General features: G+C 37.7%; 1 protein-coding gene across 1 annotated transcript in view; it reads left to right on the forward strand.

Annotated features, from left to right (window-relative positions):
* Window positions 1-13,591, forward strand: part of jak1 (Janus kinase 1) — a 33,137-nt gene that overhangs the window by 2,590 nt on the left and 16,956 nt on the right. The window contains exons 2-6 of the mRNA XM_018696440.2: window positions 6,588-6,799; window positions 8,259-8,382; window positions 11,070-11,223; window positions 11,922-12,085; window positions 12,704-12,972. Of these exons, the coding sequence (XP_018551956.1) occupies window positions 6,595-6,799; window positions 8,259-8,382; window positions 11,070-11,223; window positions 11,922-12,085; window positions 12,704-12,972 (916 nt within the window). The 5' untranslated portion in view covers window positions 6,588-6,594. The remainder of the gene's footprint in view (window positions 1-6,587; window positions 6,800-8,258; window positions 8,383-11,069; window positions 11,224-11,921; window positions 12,086-12,703; window positions 12,973-13,591) is intronic.

Genomic DNA, 13,591 nt, shown 5'->3' on the forward strand with positions numbered 1-13,591 from the left:
TGAGGAAAGGAAATAGGCCCACCTTTTGGTATTCACCATGATAGCATGGTATTAAATGTCAAATAGCACCACCCATTTGATCTTTTCTTGTAATACCCAAGTGACCTCTGTGACGTTAATGCTTTATCAGCCTATTGTCTGCCTACTGTATTCTCATTTCAGGCGCATCACGTCTGTGGCTTTGAGGAAGTGAGATAGAGTTTAGCACATTTAGCTGAAATGCAAAGACCTACTACAAAAACTGAAAGACTATGCTCTTGCTTTATCAGTTGTCATTAAGATTCAAATTAGGACCATGTGCAACAACCATGTGCCATGATGTTTTACATTTACACTACATATTTCTAGCAAATTGAATTAAATGTACAAGAACAAGTGCTACATGGTATTAAAATACTAAGATAATAAGTCCAAACATTATCCCTCTGTCTGAAAGTAAACACATAAAAAACTGATCATGTTGATCAAAAAATATTTTCAGATCACACCTAACATCAGTTATGGGTGTGGTCAGAAGTGAGAAATATAAGTTGCTTACCAGCAGCTTTTGTTGCACCCGAATTCTACTCTGTGTCTTTTTTTAATTAACTAGAATTTAATTTTATCCAATCCTTAAATTACATTGTAGATCAACAAATCAATAATTGGCAAGTGAAGAAACACAGTAGACCTCAGGTTAGAGACACAGTAAAAAAGACAGTAGAGTACAGTAGAGAAACAGTAAAGAAGCACAGTAGAGTACAGTAAAGAAACAAAGTATAGTACAGTAAAGAAACAGTAGAGTACAGCTAAGAAACAATGTAAACAAAGACAGAAGAGCATAGTGAGGAAACAAAGTAGAGTACAAGGAAGAAACAGTAAAGAAACAGAGTAGAGTAAAATAAAGAGACACAGTAGAGTACAGTAAAAAAAACAAAGTAAGAAATGCAGTATACAGTAAAGAGACACAGTATAGTACAGTAAAGAAACACAGTACAACAAAGAAACAAAGTAAGGAAAGACAGTACAGTAAGGAAACTCTGTAGAGCACAGTAAAGAAACAAAGTAAAGAAAGACAGTAGAGTACAGTTAAGAAACACAGTAGAGGACCATGAGGAAACACAGCAAAGAAAGATAGTACAGCACAGTAAAGAATTGAAGTAAAGAAATACCGTAGAGTACAATAGAGAAACAAAGTAAAGAAACACAGTACAGTAAAGAAACAAAGTAAGGAAAGACAGTGGAGTACAGTAAATAAAGACAGCAGAGCACAGTAAAGAAACAAAGAAAGACAGGAGAGTATAGTAAAGAAAGACAGTAAAGCACAGTAAAGATTTGAAGTAAAGAAAACAGTAGAGTACAGTTAAGAAACAGTAGAATACAGTAAAAAACAAAGTAAGGAAAAACAGTAGAGTACAGTTAAGAAACACAGTAGAGTACAGTAAAGAAACAGTAGATGACAATGAAGAAACACAGTACAGTAAAAAATAAATATAAACATAAAAATGTTTTTGTTTACCAATGCCTCCCACTGTTGGAAATTTGAACATCTATGCTGTCGCCCTGACTCATTCCTGTTTTTAAACATGGGAAAAAAGGAGGTTTATTTTATTTCATTTTCACTTTCTTGCTTTTATCCATGTCTTTTTAAAGGCAGGGGAACTTTAAATTGATGCACAGAATGCAAAAGATTAAAGTTATGTCTTGGTTTATTGTTTATTTTCTTTTTTATTGTTTTGGTACCCCCAACCAACACAGTATTTTATATGTACTGTTGATTGATTGTTCTCATTATAGATTAATGTGTAACTGTTTTTTTTTATTAATTGTTGCTTGTTTGTTTATAAAATGTCAAAAGATATTGAGAGTACAGGATGAACACATTTGATAATCATCTTCAGATTAATCAGCAATGAAAATAGTTTTTAGTTGCCGCCCCCATAAGGTATTTTGTATTTTTTTTCTGAAAGATGCAGAAGCAAGTGAAGGAGATTTAATTTTACCCTCCAGTGAATCATCTGTACAACTGTCCTTTTAACTCCCTGAAAATAAAAGAAGGAAAAAGCATACAAACAAAGCAGAGTGACGTCACTGAGGGGGAGAGGGGAAAAGTCAACCTCTTTTTCTGCTGGACTTGTGAAAAACATGTTCTAATGATTGCTGAACTGTAGCTTGTGTAGATCAGATCGCTGTGATCCATCTTAATCATGTAATTTGTTACACATAAGTTTATTAAAACTAACCTAACCCTAATTTTGCTAAATTTATGAAAGATGTGTTTTGTTTAAATAAACAAAACAAATAATTATATGATATATAAAAGAGACACTCCGAAGTATTATGTTGAATTTAGGGAGAAAGAGGAAGAGTGAGTGAAGTTGACACACTCACATATTAACCAGCTCATTGTAAAAAGGCAGACAGATGACTCATTGAAAACCATTTCTAAAGAAATTCAGCTGTAGTAAATGACAGTAGATGACTTTGCTAACTGATTGCTATGTAGCATTATTTCTTGTGATTCGGCAGCAGTTTAATGGAATTCAGTTGTTAGCTTAGGAGGAGGTTAACAGGAATTATGACAAGTAAAAAATGATTGTGATAAAACAGATGAACAAAGACTGTCTGTTCCTCACTGTACAGTAATTATTTAGGTCAAGGTGCTGAGACCTCAGTGCTCTCTCTCCCTCTTGCTAGGTGTACTTTGTAGGGTTGGGATGATATACTTATCTCCTGATTCCATAGCATCATGATACTTGGATGCCATTTCAATATTTATTGTGATTTTTAAGTAATGTGATTCTACAAGTATTGTTGTTGTGTGTACAATCTGTTTACCTTTTTATGAGACAAAGTTGAATCATTAACTTCTAGAGAATATGATTATCATGAGTTATACTTCCAAAGACAATAAATATCATAATCAGTCAGTCCTTTGCCGTTTTATTTCGGCAGCATCATTGTTGTAAACCCCTTGGCTCTTATTTAGAGCCATAGAAAATCTGTCATAAGGAATACTACTCAAGAGGTCAATAGTCTAATATAGAAGTCTACTATCTGTTCGTTAAATAAAGTGCTGTAAATAAAGTTACTTATCGTAGAGTTAAATTAAGTACTGTTATATTAGTTAAAACACTTTGTTGAAATAAGTCAAAGCGGAACCACTGGTGCTTTTATTCTGAAGTAAATTTCGGGACGGAAGTGTAGATGTGGTTGCTGTGAACTTGAAGCTTCCGGTCAAGAGACGCTTGGACAAGTTGTTAGCAGTTAGCTCTGAGTGGGAATTGAAACTACTAAAGATGATGAGGATTTATTCATTGTGCAGTGGAAAACTGGCGCAGACTCTCCAGTTCATATGCCTAACAGACTAACTGGCTAGCTACTGGGCTAACAGCTCAGTGCATATAAATAAATAATAAATATTCATCCAGGAATTAGTGTGGCAATTTAAAAAAAACTCAATGAACAAAAAACAATAGTAATGTGAACTGAACATATCTTTTAACAGTCTTCAATATCATGCTAATCTTAAGGCATTTAGTTTAGAATGAATGTCAGAATTGTTGCTCAACTGTGATTGGAGCACTGATTGAAAGGCAGGGCTCAGGGAACAGTCTCTTGTATAACAATTAGCAATTTAACAATTGTCATTCATTTACTGTAATTTATTACTAAAAAGCTACAAATAAGTGTCACACATGATGTCGTTGCACCTTGTTTTTACTTTATATTCCCACACATTATGGGAATGCAAGCAGCGTTGTTGGTGAACACATCCTGTGTAGACACTAATGAAAGACTCATAGCTGCTGCTGGTGTGCTGCTGTTTGATATGCTGCTATACAGCTGGTGCAGTGGTAGTATTTGACTCATCCAGTAGCAAGCAGCCCCTGCATAGTGATGATCTGCCTTCTGCATTGATGTCATCCTCTCAGTTGAGAGGTTGACGTCATTTTATTTGCACTGCGTGAGTTTAGTGGGGCATCACTGTAGTCTGTGGGCTTCTATGTGTAGAGCTCTGCACAGTATTAATATGAGTCATCAGGTTAATGAACATTGAACTCAGAGTCTCTTTGCTCATCACATAATCAATACTTTCACCTCACTGGAACACACACACACCTTAAACACACTTGATTGGCTATGTTAGCTACACAGTAGTCACCCATTTCCTCAGAAAGTATCATTTATAACCCGACAGGGGGGACAGGCTAACATCAACAACTGAGTCCAGGTAAATTAAGTTAGCATCTCTATACTGGCATGTACCAATTTGCTGAATTGTTTAACAAGTCCTTTCTACCTGTGAGTTACCAGCTTTCTGGGAGCAAACATGTATTGGTCCACTTTTCAGAGGTCGTGACATTCTTGAGCCCGTTATAGACCTATATCAATAATCAGTTATTACAGTATTTTAAGATTAAACTGCAAAAGATCAGAGGTTATGTAAATTTATTTATTTTTTTTGTAATCTATCCTCAACTGAATTAAATTTGAAGCTTAAAGAATAAAGCTGGTAATATTGTATATTTTTCTTATTGTTAACAAATCCTGTAAAATGAGCAAAACCCAACAAGTGTCTATTTCTTATTACTCTCTTACTTCCCTCTTCTATCTATATTAGTCAGCTCCATGCACGGTGGTTCTTACTGACAGCATAAATGTTTAAATACTTAGATAAAAAAATAAAAGGCAAAATGTTTTCATAAAACAGCTGGGCAGTGTAAATACTGCATTTGTTGGGGACTATTTTCACCATGGGATGTATTGATAAGAGGTCCTGACCTCCCAGGCTACCAGATCCTGTGAAACATAATTGATAGATTTCACTGACATGTTTATCGAGAGAAAATTAATGGGAAAAAATGCTGATCAATCTTTTTTTTTAAATGTCTAAAATAGACAAAAATGAATCAAAATGATGAGGATACCAAATAATCTTCAGATTAATCATAAATGAGAATAGTCGATCCTTGGAGCCATAATAAGGTATTTTGTACTTTCTGTTTGCTGAAATATGTGCAAGTGGAGGTGGTATCTGTTCAATAAAATCTGTCTAAGTCTAAGTCTAAGTTATGTCTTCTATGTAGATTCAATTTTACCCTCCAATGAATCACCTGCACAGCTTTTGGAATTAGCTGTCTATCACTAGTTACATTTGAAGCTGCTGCAAGGTCTTGTTTTTGTCTCATTTTGTTTGGCCAGCCACAAAGAAACAAAGCAGCGTGACGTCACTGAGGGGGAGAGGGGGGAGAGGGGAAGTGTCGACATCTTTTTCTCCAAAAATTATTGTCTAATGATTGCAAAACTGTAGCTTTTGTAGAAGTGGTGTCAGATCAGTGCAGTTTCATCTGATGCCTCTTCCACCAGTTTCAGTCTCAGTCAGTCTCAACTTTGTCATTTGTGAGAGATAGCTTTATTAAAACACCACACCACCACAAAGTTATAAAAGATATGTCTATGTTTACATATACTACAAATAATCATATCATATCTAAAAGAGACATTCAGAACTATTATGTTGAATTTAGGTAGAAAGAGGAAGAGTGAGGGAAATTGACACACTGACCAAGGCCTCAATTATACTCCCTTGCAGATGAATACACGGACAGCTGTGGACTCCACAGATGCATAGTTATTTATCACTGTTTAGAGTCTGCATGGAGGAGCAAATGCGCAGTTGGTGCCCTTGTAGCGTAGTGACTGCGTGGACACAACAAATTCAGGGGGTACACAAATGTCCACACAGAGCCTTGTGTACACCCTGTGATGATGAAATTTACATCATGCAGACCTTCGTTTACTTGCGGATGTGGAAAGCAAAACACAAGTTTAACTCACTCACAGACGAATGACTCACTGAATAGCTCTTCTCAAGAAATTCAGCTGCAATACATGAGAGCGATGAGAAGTGATGACTTATGAAAGTCCACCTGCCAGAATGACTGCTTTGCTTACCCATGGTTATGTTTTATGTGGCATTATTTCTTGTGGTCCAGCAGCAGTTTAAGGGAATTTATTTGTCATCTTAAGAGGAAGTTAACATGAGTTATGACAAGCAAAATGGCCAATGATAAAACAGATTAGCAGAGACAGTCTGTCTCTCACTGCACTGTAGTTATTTAGGTCACAGTGCAGGATGGCTCTCTCTCTGCTGGGCACTGTAGTTGTTAGCAAACATTACTCTAAAAGGAGTAAATAGTGCATTTGCTAAGGACTACACATTCACATTTGGTTCCCAAGTGAGTATTTATGGGAGCAGCTCAGTGTATGTGGGATTGAATCTAAGTTAAAGTACAGTGCCCATATTTTTTGTAATGTAGTCCTTCAGTGCAACCATGTGGCTCATTTGGGACATCAGCGAAGGTCTGTAGCACCAGAAATAAGCTATATCAAACTCTGGCTACTAAGGCAATACTTGTTGGTCTTCTCTTGAAACAGGTTGACAATAAGGAAACTATAAAATACAACCAGACTTATCATTTAATTTGGAGCACACAGTATGGAAGCTAAAAAGTTGGTGCATATGGAAAATAAGAACTGTTAAGAAAAAGTTTAATGTAACATTCACACTTCCCCCATTTCTCTTTTTCACTTCATGTATCCAGTGTCTGAATGACAACTCTGTGGGTGATGGAGTTGAGCAGGCAACTCTGCGGGAAGATGAGGAGGTCCAGCAAGAGGACCCAACTCTCCTGTTCTCCTACTACCACTTTGGGCCTGGAGATCCACTTTTACACTCCAGATGTACACCAGCTAGAGTACTTCAAAGGATGCTATACTGCTGAGGAGCTCTGCGTGGATGCTGCCAAGAAATGCTGTGAGTGGCTAACATGTTGGCAAGCTAGTAGAATCAAGAATTTCCTGCCTTGCTTTTTGATTTGGTCTCTGTTTGTTTCCAGTATTGAAGGGTAGATTTTTGTAAGTGATAAGTAAGTGTCTGATGAACTGATGCATCCATATTCCTAAAACCAGGTTTTCATCCTAGATCCCTGCTTTGACCTTGCATCAAACTTATTATTAACAGTCAGTAGTAATGGTTTACTGTTATGTCTGGTGGGTTCTGACATGGATGCACACACCTTCAGAGGATAATTATTTTATATTTGTTATAATAGTTATTACCATAGTTATTATAGTTAGTTTATTTATCAGGTTTGCCTCCTCCACCAGCCACCCTGACAGGTAATAAGGTCTCATTTTAATATCCTGTTCTGTAACAACTGGGCAAACTCTTAAGAGACTTTAATGAGTAATTTTTCAGCTCTGTGACCATAAAGTTTCTCTCTGATTAACTTTCTGAAATGTGGAGTATTGAATTACACTGTCACAGAGGGAAACTTCTCCCTGTGTGTTACTGTTATCTCAAATGAACATGTATTACTGTTCCACCTTTAAAGCGACAACATGCAAAATATATATGTATCAGGAGCTTGACACACTGTGAGTCATCCATAGCAAGCTAATACTAGACCAGAAGTGCGTTCATGTATTGATTGACAGCCATGAGCACCAACCCTTTACTCAGGCCCTGAGGGGCAAGGTTTGCTCAAAAACCTAAGAGGGGAATATCTTCACTGCTGCCAGGCAATTCAGTGAGTCTGGGTTATGGAAGGCTTTGACAGCACCTCTCTAGAGGAAAAAATAATATCAGAAAATATCAGAAAAAAGTTACACACTATAGCTCTAAGTGCTACCATTTAGCTGTCAGCGTGTGAAATAAAGAACATTAAATTATGAACAAGTTGGACATTGTGGCTGCTAAAGAATGAATGACTTCCCTAATAATATTGTCATAGTACAAATCAATTGCAACCATAGTTCAAAAGCCACAGATCAGTTACTGTAAGATTAGGACAGACTTGTGTGCCCCTCAAAGGGCTCTTACAAGAAGTGTTGCCCCCTCTGTATTCAACCATTAGTAATTTTAACAGATGGTTACCTGGTTAAGTCTGTGACTCTGGTCAGATGGGGATAGAAGAAAATTGTTTCAGGAATTTTAAGGCTTATATTTATGATGGAAATTTACAAGCATTCGCTTAAACCAGGGTTCTATATTTCATCTGTTATTTATATGCAGGTATAAACATAACAGTATAAAGTGAGACTCATATGTTGGAGCATGTTGATCTTTTTATTTCTCTTGTTTTATAAGCAGGTTGTTGCCATTGCTCCTAAATCCTCCCTTTGAATCGGTGCGAGAAAATCACTGGTCCCAATCTAACAGTGGTCTGAATATTGATCTCTTCTCCTCTTTTCTCTTCTGTTCCCCCTCTCAGCAATCTCTCCCTTGTGCCATAACCTCTTTGCCCTGTACAATGAGACAACTGACACATGGTACCCTCCCAACCACGAGTTCAAGATCACAGATGAAACCAGTATCAAGTTGCACTATCGCATGAGGTAAGAATGGTATCACAGCAGAGGCTGACTACATTAGAGTCAGCCATTTGTATGCACAAAATCACTTCCTAAATTAAAACAAACTGATGTTTTCCTGATTGAACCATTTCAAATGTGTGAAAATAGTATTGGAAAATGGTGAAAATATTATTTGAAAAGTCATGGAAGGCAAGGATTCAGAGAGAGAGCAATTTGAAGACCTATATAGGATCCTCACTTCAGGAAAGAGCAGCCTTGTGTGTTGCAGAGAGGAAGGCTATGACTGTTGTTTTTACCTATTTGCTGAACAGAATTCCAAAGTATCCGGTCTTTTTGGAATCTCAGGCTGGGCTTGTGAAAATGGTGCTTCCTTAGGGACACCATAGGTCTGTCAGGGGACTTAAATGGTCATGTGGATGACGAAAAATCCGGGAAGGGAGACTTCAAGAGAAAGAGTCTGCCCGATACATTAATGGGTTTTTGATATGGTTTTCATCCCTGCAGAGATGATGTAGTTGTTCTGTGCTTCCTTCAAAGTGGGTGCAAGTTGCTTCCTGATGTTGTCATTTTATGATTGACACTAAACTGGCACATGAGTTCCACAAGCATTTTTATGTGACACCGGTAGTGATTTGGCAGTTTGTTAAGGGAGCTGGGCCTGAAGGGCCAGTTGATCTACATTCCAAACCACATCTGTGGTTAAGGAGCTTGTGGTAGTGACCAATGGATGAGATCTGAGTTTCAGGTGGCTGAAATGTGTTTGCCAAAGTTGCTTTATGCTGAAAGGATCAGGATGCTTCCTGTAGGCCTCCTTTTGGAGGTATTAAGGGGTATATCCAGACTGGAGGCGACTGTGGGACTGACTAGTGGAAGTATTACATGTCCCATCAAGCCTGGTAACATCACAGGATTCTCCAGAAGAAGCTGAAAGGCATATTGAAGTGGATGCCATGACTACCGTGTTGAACTTGCTGCCATAATGAACCATGTGCCATAACAAATGGTGGAAAATTAATGGATAATGGCGAATGTTGGATACATTTTGTAAAGAAAGTGTTTGCCAGTCTCTGCAGATAGATAAATGTGTTGCAAGCAGAATCAATTGACACCTTCTAAATGTTGTTAACAATTTAAACTTCTATTTTATCTATTGGTCTCTTTCAGTTGTGTGCACCTTTATCTAAAGTATGCACCCCCGCTTGGATTTGTAACCAGGAATTAGCTAACTGAGTAGGAGAAAATACAGATTGTTTGTTACATGTTTGTGACAAGGTTGTAAGTAAGTGAGACAGATGCAGTATAATTGTCAGTACCAAATGTGTAAAATTCCAGCGGTGCTGCTGACAGAGGATTCTGATGGGCACATCACTTAACTGCATTCAACTTCAAAACACCATTGAAATCATTGCATCAGCCGAAAACAAACGAGGAATACCACTAGTAGTTCTGGTCATATAAGATCATAATGTGGCAAATTGCACAGATTGGCTTGGCAAGCTGAGATGCTCACAAGTTCCCACAGGCTTGTTAGATCTTGATTCTTGCTTTGGCTTCATACAAGGAAAAAGATAGGAAAACAGCCAAAGATATATCAGGCAATCTTAAGTGAATTCAGCTAAAGGTGAAAACTAACAGTACCTCAGAGAGAGTTAGTCATAAACTAATATCTTAGAATAGGCATAGTAGGCAATTAGAAGTACTGCCAAAAGTTGCATGATTCATATTTGATCTAGTCATAAGAGAGTAAATTGCTCGTTATAAAACATGTTTTATAAGAGTTGTGACAAGTCTGAAGGGAATGTTGTCATATCTATGCCTGACTGGATTATGTTCAAGTGAACTAAGTCCCTCTTCAGAGAATCCATTGTACAAGTTAGGTAGCATTTCATGCAGAGAGGAAAAAAACACATTACTGTGGTGTCAATTGCACTTCCTCTTTCTCTGTGCTCTGCTTTAACAATAGCTGGTGGAAAGAAAAGCAAGTGTGCTTAGAGCCTAACCGTGGTGTGTGTGTATTTGTATTAACTTGTGTGTATGTGCTTCTTGCTGCAGCCTGCTTTGCGTATGGTAGTGCAGTCTTCCAAACAAGCAGGGTACTGTGGTCAAGTCTAGATATACTCACAATCTTTAGCATAAACAAATGTTCAGCAAAAACACACACAGAGGGATTAAAGTGTCAGCATGATGGATTTCCATCAGGTCAAAAAAACAAAAAAACAAAATAAAAACTGCTAGGTCTGTGAAGCTGACAGGCGTCTATGATGCTGTACAGACAAAGATCATGTATTTCCTCTGAAGAGTGCAGGCTAGCTGAAAAATTGCTTCATTTCAGAGAAAACAGGAAAATAGGTCAAAGCCTAAAAGGAAAGTTAGATGTTGCCCAGCACTGAAATTCTTACTGACTGGGCAACATCTTTGCACAAAAAGTAAAAGTGGAGATTACAAAATGGGAATTCACTGACATTAACTTTCAGTCACAGACATTTTTTATACCTTCATCTCTGCATACAACATAACAGGGGCACTTGCAGGCACCTCTTTCATCAAAGGCTAAAATCCAGTCAATGCAGACTTCCCCATAATTTCCTTTCAGGCGGTAATTTCAAAACTTCTACTTGTTAGATTTAAATCAGTGAATTTAAGAATGAAAAGTTCAAGCATGCACAGCCTGTATTATATTAACCTGTCTTCTGTGTCTCTCCTGTCAGATTTTATTTCAGAAATTGGCATGGCACCACTGAAGGAGAGTCTCCAGTTTGGAGACACTGCATCAGCAAACTCAGAGGAGGACTTAGTCCACAGAAAACGCCAGAGGGAACGCCCCTACTGGATGCGGCATCTCTGGACTACCTGTTTGCCCAGGTGTGTCCATGCATCAGGTTTAGATGATTTACTCAGAAAAAGTCCAGTTACTAATGACTCTCTCTTCTTATTGGCAGAGGAGTGTTTTAGGCATTGCTCACATATTGTTAATTAATATATTTTGGCAGACCACCTAAAATGATCTGACTCCATCAAAAACATATTTTAACATTTGTGTATTTATTATTTCTTCCTTTTACTTAAGTACATTCTGTTTTAAAGCTCAAGCATCAACTCAGTTCACAGTTGAATTTCAAAACATCAACAGCTGGGAGGAAATGTAACAATATCAGGAAGTGGATTTCAGGTCAGCGTTAGACGGCATAACCTTCAGTTTAATTTAGAGCCACTGCTGTCAGTTAAATTGTTTAAGTTCATTGAAATATGAAAAAGACAGCTTGTAAGGTTTAACTCAAAATGGGTCAACGTTTCTAAACCACAAATAACAACTTAACTGAACTGTCAGTCGAGCACAATATAAGAAATACATCTGAATATCCTTTAAATACCATGAAATCAAAAGAAAGCAGCCTGCTTGATTTCATTTTTGACAGTATTTGTGTGCCACACACGAGTACCACAGCATGCAGTTTTGTACAATCTCAGATTTCAAAAGGAATTGTGTTTATGTTGATATGTGTTTGATGTGTCTCCATATTTGCTTTTCTTCTAAATATAAATTAATGTTTATTACTCAGGGACAGCATGACTTTCAGAAGGGTGTGGTTCCACTGAGGATGTCCCAGTCAGAGACAGAGCAACATGAGATAGAAAACGAGTGTCTGGGCATGGCTGTGCTTGCCATCACTCACTATGCCATGACTGTGGATATGCCCCTGCCCATTGCATCCCATGAAATGAGGTATTACATTCACGCACAAATACAGTATAGCATTTGATTTAATTATTGATTTTGTAATCAGTGATTGGTGTGGCTCCAACAGACTTTTGATTAATATTTTAAAATTACACACACATTCAAGAGAGATGGTGACGTGAGCTTTCCAGTGTTGTCTTGTGAAATTGTTTGAAATCTGCTTGTTTGCTCCAAGTGTCCCTTTTCAAGGGCAGATGAGTGCTCAGGCCATAGGCACATGTTGTCCCAAAAAGCAGGCATTTGTGCCTCCACAGGGGGTGGAACAAACAAACACTATCTCAAATGTGAACTCCAAATATAGTTTAATCCCAAGCATTCTCAGAATTCCTATCAGAGAATCAAGAGCAAAGATCTTGTCTTGTTTATGGTCATGGTAAATTCTCAAATGTTTTGAGCTGTCTGACTCTATTTTTCAGATGCATCTCACTCTTTTGCTCATGTCCCTCACTTCCCAGCTACTAATCTCAAATCCATAGTTTCTGAGACGCTATAGGACACATTATTTTTCCTTATGTTGAAACACTTGCACTAAGCATAGGAAGTAAGTACTGCAGGAAGTTGTTTATAACTTTTCTATCTGTATTTCTTTCTTAATACAACCAGCTACAAGCGTTTTATCCCAGAGTCGCTGAACCGAAAAATTAAGCAACGCAACATTCTGACACGCATCCGCATCAACAACGTCTTCAAGAAATTCCTCAGCGAATTCAACCGCCGCACAGTCAGGGACAGCAACATCACACCGTATGACCTGAAGATCAAGTACTTGGCCACACTGGAAGGCCTGACCAGCGGCCTGGGCAGCGAGCTGCTTGAGCCCGTCTCGCTCAGTGTCACACAGGAAGGAGAAATCGCCAATGGAGGTTACCATGGTAAGACTAGGAAGATGAGGAAGTGATTTAAGGTTCTCAGCCATTGTGCCAGGTTTGTTGTGTACAGCAGCTCAGTGTGGGTGTTTGTTTGAGATGTAGTTTTACCATAATTACAGGAGATTATGGATGGCTAAACTATTGGTTTACCAAGATATCCCTGTGGGAGTCCATGGAGCAACAATGGGGGAAAACTGTCATTGTGGCAAACTGAGAGAGAGATTAATAAAATAATCATTAAAATTGTATATTTATTTAAAAAAAAATAATGATACTAATTATTATTTTATTTTAACAACATGTATAGGATTATAGTGGTTATGAGATAGTGGTTAGTTTGGTGTGTTTATGTGCCAAATGCATGTGAGGTCCCACCCACAGTTTTAACAAAAAAAAATAAAACTTTGTTGACACACCAAATATACCAAAAAACATTGTGTGTGAGTTTGTGCAGACGTTGAAAACCAAAAGTGAAAGGAACAAAATGTTTACATGTCACATTAACCCACTTATCACAGAGTAGACCAGACCCTGTATGAGTCTAACCAATGTGTGAAGTTTTCAAACACTGATGCAGAACTGGCTGGTTTGAGTAACCTATTTAAGATCATAATTTTCTCTC

This window comes from Lates calcarifer, linkage group LG17 (genome assembly GCF_001640805.2).
Source record: "Lates calcarifer isolate ASB-BC8 linkage group LG17, TLL_Latcal_v3, whole genome shotgun sequence".
In the NCBI taxonomy this organism is placed as follows: Eukaryota; Metazoa; Chordata; class Actinopteri; family Centropomidae; genus Lates; species Lates calcarifer.